Below are 26332 nucleotides of genomic sequence, written 5' to 3' on the forward strand. Positions count from 1 at the left end.
CTTTTCCCCAATTTGGGACTTTTATTCCAGGCCTGTCCTTGTCCTTATCCATAACTAACTTGAATCTGACTGAATTATGGTCATTGGCACCCAAGCGCTCTCCCATTAATACCCACCCCTTCAATCTGCCCAGCTTCATTTCCTAAAACTAAATCCAAAACCGCCCCCTCTCATGTTGGGCTTGTTACATACTGACTGAAAAAGGTCTCTTGAAAGCATTTTAAGAATTCTGCAACCTCTATACCCTTCACACTATATTTGTCCCAATCAATATTAGGATAGTTAAAATCCCGTACTATTACTACCCTATGGTTTTTGGTCTTCACAGCAATTTGTCTACATATTTGCTCCTCTACCTCCCACTGTTTGGGGCTCAATAATACACACCCAGCAGTGTGATCGCTCCTTTTTTATTTTTCAATTCGACCCATATGCCCTCATTTGATGATCCCTCTAACTTATCATCCCTCCTCACTGCTGTAATAGTTTCTTTAATCAATACCGTGACACCACCCCCCCTTTTTACCCCGCTCTCTGTCTTGTCTAAAAATCCTGTAACCAGAAATATTGATCTGCCAAACCTGCCCTCTTTCAACCATGTCTCTGTAATGGCTATAATGTCATACTCCCAAGTATCTACTTGTGCTTTTAGCTTATCCGCCTTATTCGCTATACTCCTTGCATTAAAGTATATACCATTTAGGAAGACTTCCTTGAGTACTACTTACTAACCCTTGTTTCCTCTGTCTTACAGATTCGCTTTCTAAATTCTTGCTATCCTGCTTTACTTCCTTCGCTATTGAATTTGTTCTCAGGTTCCCATCCCCCAGGTTGTTTAAATTCTTCCCAACAGCACTAGCAAAACTCTCCGCGAGGATATTGGTCCCGGCGCTGTTGAGGTGCAACCCGTCCGATTTGTACAGGTCCCATCTCCCCCAGAAGAGGTCCCAATGCCTCAAGAATTTAAAGCCCTCCCTCCTACACCAACTCTCCAGTCACATGTTCATCCTCTCTATCCTTCGATTCTTATACTCATTAGCACATAGCACCGATAGTAACCCGGAGAATTACTATCTTTGAGGTCCTACCCTTTAATTTTCTTCCTAGCTCCCTAAATCTGCCTGTAGGACCTCATCCCTCTTTCTACCTATGTCATTGGTCCCGATATGGACCATGACCTCTAGCTGTTTACCCTCTCCCTTCAGAATGCCCTGCGTCCACTCTGTGACATCCTTGACCCTGGCACCAGGGAGGCACCATACCTTGCTGGAGTCATATCTGCGGCCGCAGAAATGCCTCTCTGTTCCCCTAACTATAGAATCTCCTATCACTAGAGCTCTTTTATTCTTCGTCCCACCCCCTGTGCAGCTGAACCTCCTGTGGTGCCCTGGAATTGGTTCTGGCTGCACTCCCCAGAGGCACCATCGCCCTCACCGATACTCAGGTGAATATCAGTTTGAAAGCGAGATGGACTCATTGGAGGACTCCTGCACTACCTGCCTAGCGTTCTTACTTCGTCTGGTGGTCACCCACTTACCCTCTGCCTGCACGCTTTTAAGCTGTGGGATGACCGCATCCTGAAACATGCTATCCACGTAGCTCTCAGCCTCGTGGATGCACCATATTGACTCCAGCCGCCGCTCAAGCTCCGAAACGTGGAGCTCAAGTAGTTGAAGCTGAAGACACCTCCTGCACACATGGGTGTCTAACTTGCGCGAAGCGCACAGGACTTCAAGCCGCAGGATGTGCACTCCATGGGACTAAGCTCCCCTGCCATCCCTCTAATTAGACTTATCTAATTAAAATCTAATTAAAAAGAAAAAGAGAGATACTTACCAATCAAATATTCTGGAATTTTAACTGATTACCGCATGGATGAACTACAACAATTGTACATTCCTGTCTGGCGTAAAAATAAAAAAGGGAAGGTGGCTCAACCGTGGCTATCAAGGGAAATCAGGGATAGTATTAAAGCCAAGGAAGTAGCATACAAATTGGCCAGAAATAGCAGCGTACCCGGAGACTGGGAGAAATTTAGAACTCAGCAGAGGAGGACAAAGGGTTTGATTAGGGCAGGGAAAATGGAGTACGAGAAGAAGCTTGCAGGGAACATTAAGACGGACTGCAAAAGTTTCTATAGATATGTAAAGAGAAAAAGGTTAGTAAAGACAAACGTAGGTCCCCTGCAGTCAGAATCAGGGGAAGTCATAACGGGGAACAAAGAAACGGCGGACCAATTGAACAAGTACTTTGGTTCGGTATTCACTAAGGAGAACACAAACAACCTTCCGGATATAAAAGGGGTCAGAGGGTCTAGTAAGGAGGAGGAACTTAGGGAAATCCTTATTAGTCGGGAAATTGTGTTGGGGAAATTGATGGGATTGAAGGCCGATAAATCCCCAGGGCCTGATGGACTGCATCCCAGAGTACTTAAGGAGGTGGCCTTGGAAATAGCGGATGCATTGACAGTCATTTTCCAACATTCCATTGACTCTGGATCAGTTCCTATGGAGTGGAGGGTAGCCAATGTAACCCCACTTTTTAAAAAAGGAGGGAGAGAGAAAACAGGGAATCATAGACCGGTCAGCCTGACATCGGTGTGGGTAAGATGATGGAATCAATTATTAAGGATGTCATAGCAGCGCATTTGGAAAGAGGTGACATGATAGGTCCAAGTCAGCATGGATTTGTGAAAGGGAAATCATGCTTGACAAATCTTCTGGAATTTTTTGAGGATGTTTCCAGTAGAGTGGACAAGGGAGAACCAGTTGATGTGGTATATTTGGACTTTCAGAAGGCTTTCGACAAGGTCCCACACAAGAGATTAATGTGCAAAGTTAAAGCACATGGGATTGGGGGTAGTGTGCTGACGTGAATTGAGAACTGGTTGTCAGACAGGAAGCAAAGAGTAGGAGTAAATGGGTACTTTTCAGAATGGCAGGCGGTGACTATTGGGGTACCGCAAGGTTCTGTGCTGGGGCCCCAGCTGTTTACATTGTACATTAATGATTTGGACGAGGGGATTAAATGTAGTATCTCCAAATTTGCGGATGACACTAAGTTGGGTGGCAGTGTGAGCTGTGAGGAGGATGCTATGAGGCTGCAGAGCGACTTGGATAGGTTAGGTGAGTGGGCAAATGCATGGCAGATGAAGTATAATGTGGATAAATGTGAGGTTATCCACTTTGGTGGTAAAAACAGAGAGACAGACTATTATCTGAATGGTGACAGATTAGGAAAAGGGGAGGTGCAACGAGACCTGGGTGTCATGGTACATCAGTCATTGAAGGTTGGCATGCAGGTACAGCAGGCGGTTAAGAAAGCAAATGGCATGTTGGCCTTCATAGCGAGGGGATTTGAGTACAGGGGCAGGGAGGTGTTGCTACAGTTGTACAGGGCATTGGTGAGGCCACACCTGGAGTATTGTGTACAGTTTTGGTCTCCTAACCTGAGGAAGGACATTCTTGCTATTGAGGGAGTGCAGCGAAGGTTCACCAGACTGATTCCCAGGATGGCAGGACTGACCTATCAAGAAAGACTGGATCAACTGGGCTTGTATTCACTGGAGTTCAGAAGAATGAGAGGTGTCCTCATAGAAACGTTTAAAATTCTGATGGGTTTAGACAGGTTAGATGCAGGAAGAATGTTCCCAATGTTGGGGAAGTCCAGAACCAGGGGTCACAGTCTAAGGATAAGGGGTAAGCCATTTAGGACCGAGATGAGGAGAAACTTCTTCACCCAGAGAGTGGTGAACCTGTGGAATTCTCTACCACAGAAAGTTGTTGAGGCCAATTCACTAAATATATTCAAAAAGGAGTTAGATGTAGTCCTTACTACTCGGGGGATCAAGGGGTATGGCGAGAAAGCAGGAATGGGGTACTGAAGTTGCATGTTCAGCCATGAACTCATTGAATGGCAGTGCAGGCTAGAAGGGCCGAATGGCCTACTCCTGCACCTATTTTCTATGTTTCTATGTTACCAATGGGCTGTGGGGATAAACTTTAAAAGAACCTTCTCACAAAATATTAAATACATTGTTTGGAGTCCATGACATGGCAAAGATTGTAAAACAAAATGTATTTAATAGATGCAGTAGTGTACAGGATTTGGAATCCAGAGGATGTGATTTCAAATCCCACTGTGATACATTAAAACCCACCACAGAATCGAATTGAATATATCTGGTAATTTATGGGCTGGCACTAGGAATACAAAATGACCATGCAGAATTGTCGTAAAACTCTACTGGTTTGGTAATGTCCTTCAGAGAAGGGTGACCTGCCACCCATGTTCAGACAGGCCTACATGTAACTCCAGTCCCACGCTACCTGGTTATTGTTTAATGTCCTCCAAAGTGAACTATCAACCCACACAGTTAATATTGCAGCGATTCAAGATGGTGGTTCACCGCAACCATCTTAGAGCAATTTGTGATGAAGTAACTGAGGTGCCCACCCCATCACATTTTCCAATCTGAGAAATGAGCAGGAAACAATTGAAAATCATCGGGTAAACTCCACTACTCTTCTTTAAATTATGCCTCTATTATTTTATACCCACCTGAAAGGGCAGACGGGGTCTCTGAATAACATCTTATCACAAAGACACCACCTCCGACAGTGCAGCATTCCCTCAGTGCTGTACTGAAGTGCAGTTTAGATTATGTGCTCAAGTCATTGGACTGGATTTTTGATAGAGAATTCAAGCTCTGCAGCCCGGCTGCAGTTTTGAAGAAAACACAGCCCACATTGCATTCAGTCATCAATCAATTTGACATTTTAGGACCTTGGGTAGCGAGCCAATTAAAGGTTAAAAGACTATCAATTGAGCCAATAAGGTCAAAGAAGGCGAGTTCTTTTCTGTAAATTGAACCAGGTATAAGTACAGCCATTTTGGCCATGTGGTCTCAGAAGGACAAAGGCCTGGCTTAAAGCCAGAAGCTTGTTGCTGCTGCCAGAATAAAGTTACATTAAAACTACAATCGGAGTTCATATTTCATTGGAAATTAAGAGATCTAACAATTTTGGCATCACGAACACGATCGCTGAGGGAAGAAACTGAATTTTGGACATCGGACCTACATACTAAGGTAAGGACTCCTCTTTATAAAAGTCCTCGGTCAAAAGTCTAAATTCGCCTCTCCTTCTACGCGATTCCAAAAGCCTCCGGTTTGCGAACCCTCCGGTTGGTAGTCGGCTCGAGGTCCCATCGACGTTTAACTTCGGCGGTGTGTTAATTAATTAATCACCGACCCACTGATCGGCTGGAAAGCCTATGACTCGAGACCCCAGTAAAGAAATCAGTATTATGGCAGCAGGAGATAAGAGCAAAGAATTGCCTACAACTGTAAAAGGTGGGCAGGCACCACCTGAGGTTTCGATAGATGAAATTCTCCAACAGTTGAAAGAATACATAGAGCAACAATTCAACTTATCTAAAACCTGTATTAAGATCGAACAAAAGTACGGAACCTCCAAAGGATAATGCTCCTTGGACGAGATTAAAAGGGTCTGGGGAACAACGACCCGTATGAAAAATAAAGAGCGAACTAGATGGTCCCTAGCCGTTATGGGACAGATCCAAAAGCGGAATTAAATTATAATGCATTCCCAACATGATCGAGAACTGACCAGTACAAAGGACCAATTGCAAGCTGTTTGTGCACAGCTGCGACAGAAAAAACTTGAACTTGAAAAGTCAGAAGCGGAAGTTAAAGATCTTAAAGGTGAAATTAAAGAATGGAAAAAATCATTCGGTCAAGAGACAGTAATAGGAAAAGGAAAATGTGTCGGTCAATTCCCAGGGCACCCATGTTTGGATAAATTAAAAGCGCAAACCCGAAGACACGACCGAGGAATAGATACGGATTCTGAATCCTCCGATGATACAGGGTCGGAGGATGAAGAATTAGGGGTGCGCTTTGCCCCATTTAAAAAAAGACGAGTTGTAGTCAAATCAGAAGAGACTGCGGATGAGGGCGGAACCAAAAAAACGAAGAATAGAGTGTATGCAGAATATTTAGTTCATGATCCAGCAGACCCAGAGAAAATTGATAAATGGTCCAAGGAATTGCCCAATCCAAAGGGGGAGTAAAAAGGTGGGACCAATTGGACCGCTTAAGAAATATGTATCAACTTCATCCCTGGGACGGAGTGCAAATTTTGACAATAATGGTGCTAAAAACACAAGGAATAAAATTGCACGACAAGGTAGAAGAAGCTTTGGGGCAGGATGAGCAAGAATTAAACGCAGGATGGGAGGCGATTAAACACTGGCTGCAAGCCTTCAGTCCAGCCAAGACAGACTGGGGAAAAATTGCAGCCTGCCAACAGAAAGGAACAGAGGAGGTCCTGGAGTATGACGAGCAGTTTAGATGCACGTGGCTAGAATATTCGGGTATGAATAATACGGATGAGAAAATGGATGAACAAGTGTTTGGACCCCTGAAAGCAGCTATCATAGCAGGTCTAAAGCCAGAACTGTTCAAAATGCTTAAGATAGTGTTACCGGACTGGGAAGGTAGAGGAACTACCTTTGCAGCATTGGTGGATCGATGTAACCAATTAGATCGGAAAATTACCCGGAAAATGTCATTATTGTGGGAAAGAAGGTCACTGGGCCAAGACGTGCAGGACAAAACAGCAAGGTCGCGGCCGGGGAAGAGGACGCAGCCAGGGATACAATTCAGCCAACAAACCAGGCTTGTCACAAGATAACGACCTCATAGAAGCATTACAACAACAGAAGGAGTTACTTGGGATAGCAAAAAACGATTAGAGCCCACCCTGGCCCCCCTCCTCACACTAATACAACAAAGGGGAGATGGGCTATATATAACTGTGAGGGTGGGCGGTAAGGATGTGGACTGTCTTTTAGACACAGGGACGGAATTAACATGCTTACCTCTACAATATGGAGACTTTTTGCCGTTGGATGGTAGGGCACGTACAGCCTATGGAGTTGGGAGCCATAAAATGGAAATTAAAAGGACAACACCGGTACGTATAGGGCTGGGTCCACATGAACTAACCACACCGGTCTGGATAGGCCCAGTAGATCAACCCCTTTTGGGAATGGACGTTCTAATCCAAATAGATTCATCGTTGCATTTCGAGAATGGTCGGGTGACATGGTCAATTAGAACTTTGAAGAAAGAAGAATTGAAGGAACACCCGATATGGGCTAAAGATAAGAATGATTGTGGCCTACTCCAGATGGAGCCTGCGTCATTTACCGGGACCAAGCCTCCATGCACTAAACAGTATCCCATCAGTCCAACTGCCATCGCGGGAATCTTACCGGTTATTCAGCAATTGGAGAAACAAGAGGTACTTATTAAAACGCATAGCTCCTCCAATAGCCCCTTGTGGCCGGTACAGAAATCTAATGAGACTTGGCGTTTGACTGTCGATTATAGGAAAGCTAACCAATGTATTGATCAAAAAGCTCCTTTGGTCACAGATCCCTCCACCATTTTTAATGCCCTCAAACCGGAACATAAATATTTCTCGGTTATAGATATGGCCAACGGATTTTGGTCGGTGCCTCTGGCACCGGAGGTTCGACAGTGGTTTGCTTTCACAGTCCAAGGACAACAGTATACTTGGACCCGGTTACCACAGGGTTTCCACAACAGCCCTACGCTATTCCACATGGCTTTACAAAGCCATTTGCGAGAATTACCTCCCCTGTCATCCACAGTCATCCAATATGTAGACGATATCCTGCTAGCGTCAAACACGGAAGAACAGCATGAACAAGATTTACGAGCTTTGCTGGACCACCTTCGGCTGAAAGGACATAAAGCCAGCATCGACAAAGCACAAATATCCCAAGAAGAGGTTGTATACCTGGGACAAAAGATTTCACAAGGAAAGAGAGAACTTACCCAGGATAGAACTGCAGCCATTCGGGCTGCTAAAAAACCCACCACTATTCAGGAACTAAGGTCCTTTTTGGGATTGTGTAACTTTAACAGAAATTGGATTGACTCCTTCACACAGCTTGCTCAGCCACTGAATGATATCTTAAAGGGGAAACGTGCCTCTAAAGAAGCCATCACCCTCACTAAGGAACAGCAAGAGGCCTTCCTGAGTTTGAAAAAGGCTTTGTGTTCGGCACCGGCTCTGGGAATCCCCGCCAGTGGTAAGCCATTTACCCTGTTTGTCCATGAGAAAGAAGGATACATGACAGCTATTCTGACACAAGAACATGGGGATCGGCAAAGACCTATTGGCTATTATTCGACAAAACTGGATGCGGTAGCCCTGGGATGGGGAAGTTGCCGAAGGGCCATGGAAGCTACATGTCGAGCGGTAATGATCACTGCGGGTCTAGTCCTCGACCAAAAGCTGATTGTCAAGTGTCCCCACACCGTACACGCTTTGCTGTCTATGAATAGAATGTTTCAGGTGACGGCAGCTAGATGGACCCACTGGACAGCAGTTTTGGAAGCTCCTAATCACCATATCGCCCAGGCCAGCCCGGTTAATCCCACAACTATGCTCCCGATGTCAGAATCGAGGGAGCAAGAGGGGGGAGAATGTGAAGAGCATGACTGTGTGGAGATTTTAAAAGAAACAGAAGAAGCAGCCTTAGCAGCAGAGGAGCCTCTGCACAACCCAGATCTCATCCTGTTTACAGATGGTTCCTCCTTTGTTGACAATGGTACCAGAAAAGCAGGATGGGCAGTTACAACCTTATATGAGATAGTGGCAAAAGGATGTTTACCCTCAGGAACGTGAGCACAACAGGCCGAGTTACGGGCCCTGTCAGAAGCATGTCGAATAGCAGAAGGACAGATAGCTAATATCTACACAGATTTGCGTTATGCTTTTGGAGTCGCTCACGACTTTGGTTTGTTATGGCGGAATAGGGGATTCCTCACTGCTGCTGGTACAGCTATCCGAAATGGAAAAGAAGTCCGAGACTTACTAGAGGCCATACAATTACCTCAGGAAGTGTCCATCCTGAAGTGTAAGGCCCATATCAAGAAAAATACCACAGAAGCACAGGGAAATGCCCCAGCCGACCAGGCAGCTAAAGATGTCGCCTCACAGGGCGTTCCCCCAGAAGAACCAACACAGATGTGCAGATTGAAAGCACTCAGGACTCTGACACGAGACCTTCAAACAATGCAAGGCGAGTGCTCCCGAGAGGAAAAATGGACATGGATTGAGGCAGGAATGAAGCTATGTGAAGATGGTGTCGGGAGACAAAAAGTTACCGACAAGCCAGTCACGCCACAAACGCTTATGCCTTTTTTAGCCCAACAGATCCTCTCGTGGGGACACTTGGCCTCACAACAGATGACGGCATGGTTGCAGAAAAGCTGCTGGGGTCGGGGATTTAAAAAACATGCCCAGCTGGTAGTAAACCGCTGTGTGGTCTGCCAGAAAAATAATTCTTGACCTATCACGGTAATGCCCCAACTGAGGCCCCCTGCCACTGTCGGACCATTCCAGCATCTGCAGGTTGATTATATATCTCTTCCTTCATGCCAAGGATACACTAACATTCTTGTCATGGTCGACAGATTCTCTAGATGGGTAGAAGCTGTCCCAACTAAAAGAGCCACAGCCAATCACACTGCAAAGGTCTTGTGTAAGGATTACATTCCCCGATGGGAAGTCCCGAGTAGCATTGACTCAGATCAGGGAACACACTTCACAGGTGCTGTCTGCCAAGAAGTCTGTAGGTTACTGAACATTACGTGGGATTTACACTGTCCTTATCATCCACAATCATCAGGACAAGTAGAGTGAATGAAACGAACTCTGAAACAACAGCTTGCCAAATATCACCAAGAAGGAACAGCATGGCCCCAGGCACTACCAATAGTGCTATGTAGTATTAGGGCAACCCCGAACAGAACTACAGGTCTAAGCCCATTTGAAATTATAACAGGAAGACCCATGTCGCTGCCAGGAACTATTGACTTACGGAAAGCTGATGTTCACTTAATGAGTGACACTTTGTTATCATACTGTCAGAACCTAGCCAATGCTATTAGTTCTGTTTCCCGACAGGTATCGGCAGCTTGGGGTAATCCACCTGAAGGAGGACACGACATCATCCCAGGAGTCTGGGTGTATGTGAAAAAGTTGCATAAAGAACCTTTGGGTGCCAAGTGGGAGGGACCTTATCAAGTGTTATTGATCACCCAGGCAGCTGTTAAAGTCTAAGGAAAGAAAGCCTGGATCCACGCTTCACACGTTAAACGAGCACCTGTAACTGAAGTTGAAATTTAATAAGGACAATTACTTTTTGCCAAAATATATAAATTTACTGTATTACTGACTGTAGGTATTCTAGGCATTTGCCTACTTCTTACTAGCCGACCCTCTGCACCAAAGGGAAATAGTAGGGTAGCAAGGGAATTATAGTAACTGCTCCCGGAATTCTGAAAAGGGAGGTACTTGCGCCCTACTCGGAACTGAGTGTTGCACATATATGCCAGATAGCTCCGAAGAAATTACCCACTTAGCGAAGCATATCCAAAAGGAGGTAGAAAAACTTAAGCAACCCCCATCATTCACTTTGTGGAGCGGAGTCACTGAATGGCTAGGTTCAATAGGAACTTCATTGGTGGAAGGTTTAATTCTATTTGTTGTAATTGTTTTACTTTTATGTTGTTTGTTTATGTTGATTAAATGTTGTTGCGACCAGGCAGCTGTAGCAAGATGTGAGACACCTTGCAGGTCCCAGCAGACCGTCTGTACGTAGCACAGGGGTATGTTGTGCTTAAGGGAAGGTTGTTTACTGGTTGAATTAAGATATTGATTTGGATTAAATTGGAATAAGGTTAATCAACCTACTAAAACCAGACTTCCATTGTGGCCACGATCATAAAACATCAGCTATCACTGGTTAAACATTCTACAAAATAATTTCATACATGTTAATAGAGTTTCCTTCTAAAATTTGTGTTTGGGTTGGTGTAAATTTGTGTGGAAGTTACTAGTCCAGACATGTGGCGAAACACATCAACAAATTTTAGAAGGAAACTCTATTAACATGTATGAAATTATTTTGTAGAATGTTTAACCAGTGATAGCTGATGTTTTATGATTCAGTTTGTGAAAGAATCAAAGGGAGGATTGATAGAGAATTCAAGCTCTGCAGCCCGGCTGCAGTTTTGAAGAAAACGCAGACCACATTGCATTCAGTCATCAATCAATTTGACATTTTAGGACCTTGGGTAGCGAGCCAATTAAAGGTTAAAAGACTATCAATTGAGCCAATAAGGTCAAAGAAGGCGAGTTCTTTTCTGTAAATTGAACCAGGTATAAGTACAGCCATTTTGGCCATGTGGTCTCAGAAGGACAAAGGCCTGGCTTAAAGCCAGAAGCTTATTGCTGCTGCCAGAATAAAGTTACATTAAAACTACAATCGGAGTTCGTATTTCATTGGAAATTGAGAGATCTAACAATGTTGAACCCATCACCATCTGAGCCAAAGATGAGAATGCTGTCACTCAGCTAAGCCTGAGCCAAGTCAAGCCTTAAATAGTCAATGATAGGAAATTCTAGCCCTTGTTGTCTAAACTTACAGATTAAATAATGGGCAAGTCCCAAAGCAGTTTAGGTTTATGACACATGACATGTGTTGAAACAATTCTCTGTTAAGTAAGGTTCAGGACTCTTAGACATGCATGATGCCCATGTGTGAACTCCAGGAACAAGCAGAGAGATGTATTTATGGCAAAAAAGAAAACAATTGCAGAGTTGCCTTACACCAATCTATCACATCATCCTGAAGGAGAAATTAGTCTAACAGACACACTGTTTTCCCAAAGCTCTTCACATTAAATCCTGGATTAAGCAGTTGGTAATGAGTAAGTCTGGTACATGGCATTAGACTTGGATGTCAAGAAAATGAAAATGGCTGGTACATCACAAGCTGCATAGGTTGAATGCATGTGTGCATTGCATAGCTGAAGTGGAAACTTTAAGTCTTGAGGCGTTATTACTTGGAGACATTACCTGGAGACTAGGGCCCAAGTTTCGGGCCGCACTTAGAACGGCGCAGCCCTGACCTGGACGCCGTTTTTCGCGTCAGAAAGTGCGCCTAAAAAATACTTAACGATTTTCCGGCTCCCTGCAGGTCCTCTGGAGCTGGGCGTGGCGCAGCACGAGCTGTGGGTGGCGCGGAGCCAGGTCCCTGCGCTGAAAACAGTGCCGGGACTTCTGCACAGGCGCGCTACAGTGGGCGCGCATGTGCAGTAGCTCCAGGCGCCCAAAACTGTGTGGGAGGGGCCCGAAGCATGCAGCCCCTAGCCCTGGCCGAATAGCCTCACTGGGGCTGCGTGGATCAGGCTGCACCTCCCACGCCCAGCTCCTGCTTCGACCCGACCCTCCCCCAGACCGGACCCGACTCAACCTCCCGACCCCCACCCCCTTCGCCCCCGGACCAGACCCTCGTTCCCACCCACCCCCCCCCACATCGGACCCAAACCCCACTCCCCCCGGACCCGACCCGACTCTCACGACCCAACCCCCGCTCCCCCCCCGGACCCGACCCGACCCGACTCCCACCTCCCGGACCCCCGGCCACCTACCTTTAAATCCGGTGCCCCGTCCGAAGCCTTGCGCCCGGCCAGCCTCCCTCTCCTCTCCCTCCCCCCCTCCCTTCCTTCTCCCCCTCCCTCCCTCCCTTCTCCCCCCCCCTCCCTCCCTCCCTTCTCCCCCTCCCTCCCTCTCCACCCACCTCCTCGCTGTCAGAAACACAGACACTGACAGACAGAGAGTGAGAGAGACACACACAGACCGAGAGATAGAGACACTGACAGAGACACAATGGAGGGTGGGGGGGGGGGGAGCGGGGGCGTCCCAGCAGGCTTTTGGAGGGCTCCCGGTGCTACAGTCGGTAAGTAGAAAATGTATTATTTATTGATTTTTTAAATTTTTTATTAATTTTTTTTGATTGATTTATTGATGTATTTATCATTTATTATTGATGATGGCTCTTTATTTGTAAAACTGAAGTGTTTAATGTTTGTAAACTTCCCTTTAAACCCCCCCTTCCCCCCCCCCCATTCCCTATGCCTGATTTGTAACCTACACCTGATTTTCTAAGTGTAGGCAAGGTTTTTCTGAGCGTACAAAAATCTACACTTACTCCATTCTAAGTTAGTTTGGAGTAAGTTTTCAATGCCTAAACTTTCAAAACGGGCGTAAGTAGCCAGACACGCCCCCTTTTGAAAAAAAAATCTGTTCCAAACTGAAACTGTTCTAACTGACTAGAACTAGAGCAAACTAAATGCCGAGAATTGCAATTTCTAAGATACTCCATTCTAAACCAGTTGCTCCAAAAAAACAGGAGCAACTCAGGCCGAAACTTGGCCCCTAGATATGAGAACATGCACAAAATTATCCGAGATTTGGTGCTATCAAAATTGGGATGCAGAGAGTTATATCTTTGTTGAAGGTAATTACCTCCATCTTGCCGAACTATCATTCAATAACATATGATGGGTGTCCATTCTGTAGTCAGAAGGTTGCACTCACTCATTTTATGGGGAGCTGTGCTATTCACCACGCTGCTTGTGAGGAGGTTATATTTGGCGGTGAATTTCCATGGAGATTCTCCCACTCATCACACTCTGGTGGAAGAGCTGTGGAAATACCAGGAAAGTATTCTGCCGGAGTTATGGCAGATAGGAAGGAAAAACCTCATGAAAATTCACCCCCACCACAATCTCTACCCAGTGAGGGCTTACATCCACACTTGTCAGTTGTTTATGTTATTTGTGGTAAAGGAGAGGTAAGCTGGGTCTCTATGGGGTCAAGTTGGCTCCAAGTTGACATGTCTACCCCTCGAGCCTGTTCCACCATTCAATGAGATCATGGCTGATCTGCGACCTAATACCATATGGCCTTTGCCTCATATCCCTTAATACCTTTGCTTAACAAAAATCAATCTCAGATTTAAAATTAACAATTGACTTAGCATTAATTGCCGTTTGTGGAAGAGAATTACAAACTTCTACCACCTTTTGCATGTTGAAGTGTTTCCTAACTTCACTCCTAAAAGGTCCGGCTCTAATCTTTAGACTATACCCCAGAGTCCTAGACTCCCCAACCAGCAGAAATACCTTCCCTCTATCTACCCTATAAGTTCCCCTTAATATCTTGAAAATTTCAATCAAATCACCCCTTAATCTTCAAAATTCCAGGGAATATAACCCTAGTTCGTGTAATCTTTCATCATGATTTAACTCTTGGTGTCCAGGTATCATTTTGGTAAAGTCCAGATATAAGAACATAAGAACATAAGAATTAGGAACAGGAGTAGGCCATCTACCCCTCGAGCCTGCGCCGCCATTCAATAAGATCATGGCTGATCTGGCCGTGGACTCAGCTCCACTTACCCGCCCGCTCCCCGTAACCCTTAATTCCCTTATTGGTTAAAAATCTATCTATCTGTGACTTGAATACATTCAATGAGCTAGCCTCAACTGCTTCCTTGGGCAGAGAATTCCACAGATTCCTTCTCAACTCGGTTTTAAATTGGCACCCCGTATTTTGAGGCTGTGCCCCCTAGTTCTAGTCTCCCCTACCAGTGGAAACAACCTCTCTGCCTCGATCTTGTCTATCCCTTTCATTATTTTAAATGTTTCCATAAGATCACCCCTCATCCTTCTGAACTCCAATGAGTAAAGACCCAGTCTACTCAATCTATCATCATAAGGTAACCCCCTCATCTCCGGAATCATTCACCTGAGAGTAACTGAGGAACGTTCCCTCAATAAAGATTGTTTCAAGAGAGGAAGAGAGAGAGAAAATTTGTAGAAGGAGCAAAAATAATTACCGTTGCAATGGAATAGCCTTCACTGCAATATTATGGTGAAGCATTTAATACATTCTGTTTAAAGTTGCAGCACCAACAGAGAATCTGTGTAAAACCACTTAACTGCAACTTGTCTCTTGCTCGGTCACATATTTTGCACAGCATTACAAGACAGCATTATAGAGAGGGACCACTGTATAATCTAGCCATGTTAGTCTGAGTTGAGTAAGAATTAAATTGAAAAGTTAAAAAATGGTTATCGTTCTTTTATACATTTTGTTCCTACCATTAATTTTCAAGGAAGCACTGGTCTGTACGTCTCCAGTGTCGCAAGTGTATCTTCCACTATCTTCTGGTTTGAGTTTGTGAATAACTAGCTCAACAATCGATCCTTTTTGCTTCATTTCATATTTGGCGCTGGGATGAAGTAGAATGGATCCTTTTTTCCATTGCACCGATGCATCTGGTCTGCTAATTTCACAACGCAGTATGACAGAATCATTCTCTTGAGCTTCTTCATCCTTAAGTTCTTGCTTGAAGATCGTAGACAAGGCTATTTGGACAACATTAAAGACTAAATATTATAACAACAACTTGTAATGTTCCATCTTTTTACTTGTATACGGAAAATGAGGCAGCGTTTCCTACTCCACTCTGCTCTCCCTCTTACGCAAATAGCAGTGGATGAACAAAACCCAGGGTGATGAAATGCATTTTACTTCGAGGATATCACAGCTGTCAAAAGGACAGAAGAAAATCTAAGGCAAGAAAATTCCTTTCAATTCAGCAGACCCTGTTCCATCCAGAGTCCACTTGTGATTGTTTTATCACAGAATTCTCACAACCTCACATATTAATCCCATGTTTTAAGCAACATTAAATTCCCTCCCTACTTTCCCTGAAAAAAAATCAAACATGCTGTTATATTACAAAACAGATAGCAAGAGTTTCTATAGGTATATAAAAAGGAAAAGAGTGGCTAAAGCAAATGTTGGTCCCTTAGAGGACGAGACCGGGGAACTAATAATGGGGAACATGGAGATGGCAGAAACTCTGAACAAATATTTTGTATCAATCTTTACGGTAGAGGAAACTAACAATATCCCAACAGTGGATAGTCAAGGGGCTATGGGGGGGAGGAACTTAACACAATCACAATCACTAAGTAGGTAGTACTCAGTAAAATAATAGGACTAAAGGCAGATAAATCCTCTGGACCTGATGGCTTGCATCCTAGGGTCTTAAGAGAAGTAGCGGCAGGGATTGTGGATGCATTGGTTCTAACTTACCAAAATTCCCTAGATTCTGGGGAGGTCCCAGCAGATTGGAAAACTGCAAATGTAACACCCTTATTTAAAAAGGAGGCAGACAAAAAGCAGGAAACTATAAACCAGTTAGTCTAGCATCTGTGGTTGGGAAAATGTTGGAGTCCATTATTAAAGAAGCAGTAGCAGGACATTTGGAAAAGCAAAATTTGGTCAGGCAGAGTCAGCATGGATTTATGAAGAGGAAGTCATGTTTGACAAGTTTGCTGGAATTCTTTGAAGATGTAACGAACAGGGTGGATAAAGAGGAACCAGTGGATGTGGTGTATTTGGACATCCAGAAGGCATTTGACAAGGTGTATTAGCATGGATAGAGGATTGGCTAACTAACAGAAAACAGAAAGTCGGGATAAATGGTTCATTCTCTGGTTGGCAGCCAGTAACTAGTGGGGTGCCACAGGAATCAGTTCTGGGACCCCAACTATTTACAATCTTTATTAACGACTTGGAAGAAGGGACTGAGTGTAACGGAGCCAAGTTTGCTGACGATACAAAAATGGGAGGAAAAGCAATGTGTGAGAAGGACACACAAAATCTGCAAAAGGACATAGACAGGCTAAGTGAGTGGGCAAAAATTTGGCAGATGGAGTATAATGTTGGAAAATGTGAGGTCATGCACTTTGGCAGAAAAAAAATCAAAGAGCAAGTTATTATTTAAATGGAGAAAGATTGCAAAGTGCTGCAGTACAGCAGGGTCTGAGGGTACTTGTGCATGAAACACAAAAGCATAGTATGCAGGTACAGCAAGTGATCAGAAAGGCCAATGGAATCTTGGCCTTTATTGCAAAGGGGATGGAGTATAAAAGCAGGGAAGTCTTGCTACAACTATACAGGGTATTGGTGAGGCCACATCTGGAATATTGTGTGCAGTTTTGGTTTCCATATTCACGAAAGGATATACTTGCTTTGGAGGCAGTTCAGCGAAGGTTCACTAGGTTGATTCCAGAGATGAGGGGGTTGACTTATGAGGAAAGGTTGAGTAGGTTGGGCCTCTATTCATTGGAATTCAGAAGAATGAGAGGTGATCTTATCGAAACGTATAAGATTATGAGGGGGCTTGACAAGGTAGATGCAGCGAGGATGTTTCCACTAATGGGGGAGACTAGAACTAGAGGACATGATCTCAGAATAAGAGGTCGCCTATTTAAAACTAAGATGAGGAGAAATTTCTTCTCTCAGAGGGTTGTAAATCTGTGGAATTCGCTGCCTCAGAGAGCTGTGGAAGCTGGGATATTGAATAAATTTAAGACAGAAATAGACAGTTTCTTAAACGATAAGGGGTTATGGGGAACGGGCAGGGAAGTGGAGCTGAGTCCATGATCAGATCAGCCACGATCTTATTGAATGGTGGAGCAGGCTCGAGGGGCCGTATGGCCTACTCCTGTTCCTATTTCTTATGTTCTTATTAACCACAACTCTGAATCAACCGTAAATAACGATAGATAATGCTGGAAATACAAAGCAGCATTTATAAAGAGAAAAGACAGGTTACGTGAGGTGAATAACCCTTCGTCAGAAGATGTGAATGACTGGAGTCTGCAACAATATCAGGATTTCCTCCATTAATGCATGGTTAATCTTACAAGAAATAATAATTAACTGTCTCTTGTAAGAAGAATGTCATAATTAATTACTCAAACATATGTGGTCAAGGATTAACATATCAAATGTTTTAAAGGAATTACATATTTTTGTGCGTTTCCAACTTTCTTCAAACCTGTGGGTCAATCCTTAAATGAGAATGTTTTGTCCAAACTTGTGATTATATTTCTTCATTTACTCCACTCTTCTCCTGGATAACTGGCTTAGATTTTCCAAAATGGATTCAACTTACATGCTAATGATTTGAAACAGGTGTTATTGCTGACCTGAAGTAAAGAATGCTGTTTGAACCTAATTTTCCACTAAAAGCTCATTAACATAATTGCACATAGCTTCAGACATAGGGGTAGATTTTCAACTTGCTGCCTGGGTGTAAAACTGGTGTTGCGAATCGGTCCCCAGTTACAGAATTTCCTCAATATACATTTCTATTGATTTCAAATGGAAATTAAAATTAAGCGGTTTTTATTATGGACAACCCATTCACTGCAATGTCCGGTTTACTCCCAGACAGCAAGTTCAACATCTACCCCATAGATTTGGATATTTTAAAGGAGTGCACCTGTGCTGGGAACACAAAATTGCATGCAAGTAAAAGTACAAATAACTAAAGGATATAGGGAGCAATTTTTGGAAAACTTATTTGTCAAGGTTGAATCGGGAAGAGAAAAAAAAGTGACAGGTAAAAATGAAATGAAAGGAAACTCAAAATGCAGTCACGAGTCTGCAGGCAAATGACAGTGCAGCCTTGTGTGAGGTGGTAGTGGTGCTGGATAAGGTGGTTATGAAAATGGTGGTCTTGTTTGTCACTTCCGGAGGTCAGTATTACAACATGGGGGCCCATAACCAGGGGGCATAAATATAAAGTAATTGGTAGAACGTTTAGAGGGGATTTGAGGAGAAAGTTTTTCATCCAGAGGGTGGTGAAGGTCTGAAACTCACTGCTTGAAAGGGTGGTAGAGGCAGAAACCCTCACCACATTTAAAAAGTACTTGAATATGCACTTGAATTGCCGTAACCTACAAGGCTATGGACCAAGAACTGGAAAGTGGGATTAGGCTGGATAGCTCTTTGTCGGCCGGCATGGACACGATAGGCCGAATGGCTTCCTTCTGTGCTGTAAATTTCTGATTCTCTGCTTCAACAGAGATGGAGGCAGGTTTCAGGATGCAACCTACCTGGAATACCATTAGATGTACCAGTCCCATGGTGCAGGGCAGCTACAGGTGTCCTAGCAGCAGATGGCACAATTCTGCATTTGGCTCTCCAATTACCCAGATCCTGTGCAGGCAGTTTCCCATGGTGGTTGCCAAGTAGGCAGCTAATATCTGTACATGTGGTTGGTGACATCTTGGTGGGTACAGCTAATAATGCTATTCTAGTCGTTTATCACCCCCACGTGCCTTTTCTCAAGCAGGAGCACTGAAATACCGCAAGGACAGCAGCAGTTCAAGGCAGCGGCTCACTACCAACTTCTTAAGAGCAATTAGGGATGAGCAATAAATGCTGGCCCTGCCAGTGATGGCCACATCCGTGAATTAATAAGAAAAAAGTAATTGGAGACCTGATGGGGAAGCATCCAGCATTATAGTTAGTCAGGCAGTCATGTATCTTATTTGTGTCATCTAGTCTGTCGTCCCAGCTTCTTCTGGGAATAAGAGCCTCCTAATGCATTAATCCTCTGTCAAATTTTGCAGTAAATAGAAAATGATGCAGTCTGATTTAACCTGGCATCCCTCTCTTTTCAATCCTTTTTTTCCTCCAAAAGCATCAGTGACGCAAATACTTAATTTTACCTTAATTTCACCATATTTTTGAAGAGCTGCTGCATACTTACCATTACTCAGCAACCAGAGATATCTATTGCACATGGATGCAGTTATGAACTGTTGTCATTAAGAATGGATATCCTGTATGCACTATTTTCACAATATGGCTGCAAGATGTACTCACCCACATTATCATTTTAAAAGAGGCTTCCTCCTGTTTCAGAGGGGAACTTCCGGCTCCCAATGCTTTATGCACCAAAAACAGTATAATGGATCTCTGCCCACTTGCTAACTGGGTTCACCTGATTTACATCTGTAAGCCATATGAACCTGATTGGAAAATCCAGGGTACTGAATCTTAGTGGGATACTAATCCAATCTAAGATTACCCTCCACCTCACCCAAGTGGTCATTCTTGTTTTGATTTAAAAAAAAATGCTCTTGCCAGTTACGTTCCCATCTCCCTTGTAGGAATTAACTTTTTGTTGGGTATGGCTTCACAAGCATTCCAGTATCTTGGCCATGGGAGATAATTTATGTATGAGCCTTGCCAGTAAGTGTCAGCAGGCAATTTGACCATATGGTTAAAAGTCAAGCCTGATCCTCTAAGCACTTCCAGCAGAGTCCAGATTTCAAGAAGGTTTGCTGCACACATCAGCGAATCCAATCAATCTTCCCCTCCCTGACTCAAGATCCAAGGCTGATTGTTGTGTCTTTACTGCTGTCCAAGCTGATATCAACCAGTGCAGCACAAGCTGGGACCTACGTCCTTCCTGATCTTTATGGCTCAGCCATTCACTGGGTAAATTCACTGTCGTCCATTCTTATATAGCCACATAGAAATGTATGGAATTGGAAAGGTCTATTGTGGTAAATGTGGCTGGTACCAAAGTTCAAAAGTGTTTCTTTTTCTTTCAATGAGCGCTTATGTGGAGTGTCAGCAAACTAATCAATTGTGGTGCGCATCTAGACCAAACCCAAACTTGTCTTCCTAGCTACAATCACGTGCATGCACTTTTCAGCGGTAGTCACTGCAGTGATCAAGAGTGGGAATCTTAGCTGATTTACCGCTCCACTACAGCCAGGTTTACCACCCAAACTGCTGCCCGGTCTGAGATCAGCTACTCATTGTAGACCAGGAAGTAAACTACAACACTCCGTTCCCAAGAGGGCATCAGGGACCTCCAAACCTGTGTTCAAATGAACTTCCAGTACACAAAGCATACAACAATCTCAACAGCTTTAATTTCTAGTTGATCTAATGAATAATTCAGTCATCAGACCAAGAAGGAACAGGATTCAATCACAGTTGTGATCTGCACTCAGCCAAGGAGGCTGTGGTGGTGCTACAACTGACATCCTGCACAGAAGTGAGAGTCAGTGGCAGGTTTTAACTGAAGGCCACATTCGAATGTGGCCTGTCAGTTGTTTGGGCATTTCTGGTGGAAAGTGTCAGCTCGCTGGCAAAGGAAAGCAAGTCCAAAAGGAGGAGTCTTGCGAGGGTCTCATGACTGGGGGTTGGGGGGAAGCCCAGTACAGTAGAGGCCTAGACTTTCCTTGTGGGGCCTGAAGGAGCTCTCCAATAAGTGCACATGCTAGAACAGCTCCATGTAATAAGCCAACTCTGGAAGTGCTGCAAAAAAAACATTTAACCTGTGCAGTGCAGCCTGAATGGTAATGGTGGAAGGAATCAATGCTGTCTCACCAGTGCACTGAACCTGATGAGGAAGACATTTGCTGGTCTGAGAAAGGTTGCCATGGTACGTCTGCACACACATTGCTTAATTTTATAATGTAGTCTTACAAAGGATCTTAATAGCACTGCAGTTTAAGGTTTAAAATACACATCACTTTGAAAACTGTTCATGTACTATTTCTTTGTTCCTCTCATTGTCCAGAACCTGCAAATAGAGAGAGATTGCCAAAGTTCCTATATACGCAATACACAATGACTAACAGTCCCTTAGGGCGAGAGACACATGTAGCAGACAGATACAGCTTCTCACACAGGATGTTTGCACACAAAAGGGAGGAATACTCCCGATTCTTCTGCCTCTGTATGAATTTTAATTAAAAAAAAATGCAAACTTACCAATTCCATACCTGGAAAACCTGAGCGAAGCAGGCCCATCTAAAACAGATGTGACTACACTTCAAATGTACTTCATCTGCTGTAAAGCACTTTGGAACATCCTGGGGTTGCGAAAGGTACCATATAACTGCAAGTCTTTCTTTCTTCCTTTCCTCGATCATTAGCATATCCAATATGACGTTGTTTTTCAGGTATTCTTGGGGCACAGCTCATAACCCTACAAAATTGGTAATTTCCCCCTCCAATTTCTGACCAGAAAACAGGCACCAACGATTACCAATTTCTACACTCAAATTTCAGAGCTCAGATGCAAGTATTTATGGCCTGGTTACTAGCCTCCCAGCAAAACTGATAACTGGGAATGCTGAACAAGGCCAACCTTCCTGCAAAGCTTACCATTCATGCTCTCAGCAGAGACCATCACAGATCCGGAAACACTCCAGTCACTGAAATCCTTTACCCTTGAGGGAGGTCTATGCTTCCCTGAAGTTCCCACTGCATTAATCGGCCCTCTACCCAGTTAGGCATAACAGGATGATGGGATCATCAGGCTAGGCTAGCTTATGCATGAGCTATTCCACTCGTTGGCTAAATTTCACCTCTCCCAATGTGACCATTACCACTATCTCTAGATGCCACATTATCTCGAGAACCCTGCAATATTCTGCAGACTTCAGCATGAGCCAGTTCTCCTGGAATTCTTCCTTCATTCCCCAATGGTTTCCTGCATCCCCACCTGTGCACAATTCTTATGACAATGACCAAAGACAGGATAGAAAACCTGAGAGAAGCCCAAAATCTAGCCACTTATTAAGAGAGAGTAACTATTGAGTGGTGCGGAGACGGATCTTAAATACTATCAGCAAAATGCACGAAGACCAACTCAAGATTAAATATCGCACATGGTGCACCCGTTTTCAAGCACCACAAATTGCATCATCCCTCCATATTAGACAATGCTGGATAGGTTGTGGCCAGAAGAAGATCCCTCTCCACATATTGCTGCCATGCCTCTGCATTCAACCATTCTGGATAGCAGTTTGGGAGACAACAAGGACCAAGCCTTGCAATTTCAGAGGAATTCGAAAGACTTACCCATTCCCTCCCACAATTAACAGGCTAACACAACTCTACTAGCTACAAGATGACGATTTTCCACTCTAAAGCTAAGTGCAGCCCTCCCCACAAATAATACGTGGCTTAAGCATAGTTGGATCAATCAGAACGACTGTTGTTCAGCACCAAGCTCATGGTCTACAGGGCTGTAGTAATACCCGCCCTCCTGTATGGATCAGAGGCATGGACGACGTACAGTAGACACCTCAAGTTACTGGAGATATATCACCAACGATGTCTCCGCAAGATCCTACAAATCCCCTGGGAGGACAAGTGCACCAACATCAGGGTCCTTGACCAGGCTAACATCCCCAGTATTGAAGCACTGACCACACTTGATCAGCTTCGCTGGGCAGGCTACATAGTTCGCATGCCAGACACGAGACTCTCAAAGCAAGTGCTCTATGCAGAGCTCCTTCACGCCAAAGGTGGGCAGCAGAAACGTTACAAGGACACCCTCAAAGCCTCCCTGATAAAGTGCAACATCGCCACTGACACCTTGGGAGTCCCTGGCCAAAGTGGAGAAAGTGCATCCAGGAGGGCGTTGAGCACCTCGAGTCTCGTCGCCAAGAGCATGCAGAAATTAAGCGCAGACAGCGGAAAGAGTGTGCGGCAAACCAGTCCCACCCACCCCTTCCCTCAACGACTATCTATCCCACTTGTGACAGAGTCTGTGGCTCTCGTATTAGACTGTTCAGCCACCAAAGAACTCACTTCAGGAATGGAAACAAGTCTTCCTCGATTCCGAGGGACTGCCTATGATGATGATGATGTTCAACTCTTGCTTGAAATGGTGGAAATTGAAAGCAGTCTGAGGTCATAAACTGCATTCTCCCAGCAGAGCAGCCCACCCACTAGCCACAAGGACAAGGAATATAAACAACAGAACCATGAGTAGGCATAGGGTCCACCCTTCTGCTCACACCAGAACTAACTAATCCCCAAAACCAAGATCAAGCAAGTTGCCTCAACCAGACATATACTGCACCCAACACAAACAGTCTTGCCAAGACATGCAAGCACTTTGCAATTAACTTGTACAATGTCTTCATAAAATATATATTTGAATGCAGATTTTAGAGAATTAAATAAAGAAGGAATCTCTGAGCAAATTCAGTTTTGAAAGCACAACAAAGGCACACTGAAATTTGTGCAAAGAAACACAACAGCAACAATAACACAAATATGAATCTGCTTTAAGAGACAGGAGATGGGAGAGATGGTTTTGAACCTGAAAACGTTAGCAAAGGTGCATGCTGATGACAGCAATTTTGACAGGCATAGGGATAATATCAGAGGAGTAGGAGCTGTTAATGATGTCAGCAAGCATCGGGCAAAAAGAGGCAGTCCAGTAATTAGCATGAGTCATGAGTGAGTCAATAGAGCAGATGGTGGGCCTCATGGGGAACACGAGTCTAATCAGAGCTGGAAAGATGATAAGAAGCTACAAAATATTGTGATGTAGGGGAAGGGCAGACTGGGGTGGAAGCAGGGTAAAGTAAGTAAAGTATTCTGCAGTAAGTACTGGTGAGAACGATGGTGCCTCTGGGGTGTACAGCCAGAGCCAAGTCCACGGCACCACGGGTGGCTCAGCTGCATGTGGGGGGAGGGGGGGGAAGAAGAATGGATGAGCAATAGTGGTAGGGAATTCAATAGTCAGGGGAGATGACAGGTGTTTCTGTGGCCGCAGACATGACTCCAGGATGGTATGTTGCCTCCCTGGTGCCAGGGTCAAGGATGTCACCGAGGTGCTGCAGGGCATTCTGGGGGGAAAGGATGAACAGCCAGAGGTTGTGGTCCATATCGGTACCATTGACATAGATAGAAAGAGGGATAAGGTCCTGCAGGCAGAGTTTAGGGAGCTAGGAGACAGATTAAAACGCAGAACCTCAAAAATAGTAATCTCTGGATTACTGCCGGTGCCACGAGCTAGTGAGTACAGAAATAGGAGAATAGAGAAGATGAATGCGTAGTTGGACAGATGGTGCAGGCGGGAAGGCTTTAGATTCCTGAGGCACTGGGACCGTTTCTGGGTGAGGTGGGACCTGTACAAGCCGGATGGATTGCACCTCAACAGAGCCAGGACTAGCATTCTCGCAGTAGGTTTTGCTAGTGCTGTTGGGGAGGGTTTAAACTAGCTTGGCAGGGGGATGGGAACTGGAGAATAGATTAAGTGGGGCGAGAAGCAAAGCTGGAATTGGGTAGCAGAGAAGTAGATATAGAAAGTGAATTTTGAAGACAGAGGAAACAAGGGCTGGAAAATAGACAACAGGGGAGTTCGGCAATACTAAATGGCATATACTTCAATGTAAGGAGTACAGGAAATGAGGCAGATGAGCTGAGAGCACAAATTGACACTTGGGAGTACGATATTATAGCTATTACTGAGACATAGCTGAAAGAAGGGCAGGTATGGTAGCTCAACATTCCTGGTTACAGGGTCTTTAGACGGAATAGAGAGGGGTTAAAAAAGGAGGGAGGGTCGCAGTATTGATTAAGTAAACAATTACAGCTGTGAGAAGGGATGATTTGTTAGAGGGGTCATCAAACGAGGCCATATGAGTTGAATTAAAGAACAAAAAAGGGGCAATCACACTACTGGAAGTGTACTATAGACCCCCAAGCAATCAGAGGGAGATAGAAGAACAAATATGTGGGCAAATTGCTGCAAAGTGCAAAAACCATAGAGCTGTAATAGTGGGGGATTTCAACAATCCTAATATTAACTGGGAAAAAGGTAGTGTAAATGGTACAGAGGGTACAGAATGCCTAAAATGCATTCAGCAGAACTTCTTTAGCCAGTATAAAACAAGCCCAACAAGGGAGGTTCTGGATATGTTTTTTGGGAATGCAGAGGAGCAGGTGGAGGGGGTATCAGTGGGAGAGCATTTTGGTGCTAGTGATCATAATTCAGTAAGATTTAGGGTAGTTATGGAAAAGGACAAAGGGGGACCAGGAATAAAAGTTCAATTGGGGTAAAGCCAATTTTGATAAGCTGAGATGGAATTTAGCCAAAGTGGACTAGAAACAGCTACTTGATGGTAAATCAGCGTCAGTGCAGTGGGAGACACTCAAGGAGGAGATCCTGAGGGTACAGAGCAAGTATGTTCCCATAAAAAAAAGTGTGGGGCTTTTGGATATCCCCTGAATATCAAGGGACATACAGGGTAAGATAAAGAAAAAAAGGGAAGCTTATGACAGATACCAAGAACTCAATACTGTAGAAACTTTAGAGGAGTATAAGAAGTGCAGGGATGCAATTAAAAGATATCAGGAAAGCAAAGAGAGCATGAAATAATGTTGGCAAGTAAAATCAGGGAAAACCCAAAGATGTTTTATAAATATTTTAAGAGCAAGAGGATAACTAGAGAAAAAGTGAGGCCTACAGAGACCTTAAAGGAAATCTTCATAATGAATACTTTCATCTGTTTTTCACAAAAGAGAGGGGCAATGCAGACTTTGCAATGAGGGAGGAGTGTAAAATATTAGACAAGATAAACCTAGTGAGAGAGGAAGTATTAAGGGGCTTAGCAGCTTTGAAAGTGGATAAATCCCCAGGCCCGGATGAAATGTATCCCAGGCTGTTAAGTGAAGCAAAAGAGGAATTGGCAGAGGTTCTGACCATCATTTTCCAATCC

The 26332-nt window shown here is 44.3% G+C and overlaps 1 protein-coding gene across 32 annotated transcripts in view; it reads right to left on the minus strand.

The window, feature by feature from the left end:
• LOC139264722 (obscurin-like) overlaps nt 1–26332 on the minus strand; it is a 571531-nt gene that overhangs the window by 380510 nt on the left and 164689 nt on the right. For all 32 annotated transcript variants that reach the window (XM_070881692.1, XM_070881694.1, XM_070881707.1 and 29 more), the window contains one exon: nt 15077–15343. In XM_070881692.1, the coding sequence (XP_070737793.1) occupies nt 15077–15343 (267 nt within the window). The remainder of the gene's footprint in view (nt 1–15076; nt 15344–26332) is intronic.

This window comes from Pristiophorus japonicus, chromosome 5 (genome assembly GCF_044704955.1).
Source record: "Pristiophorus japonicus isolate sPriJap1 chromosome 5, sPriJap1.hap1, whole genome shotgun sequence".
Lineage (NCBI taxonomy): Eukaryota > Metazoa > Chordata > Chondrichthyes > Pristiophoridae > Pristiophorus > Pristiophorus japonicus.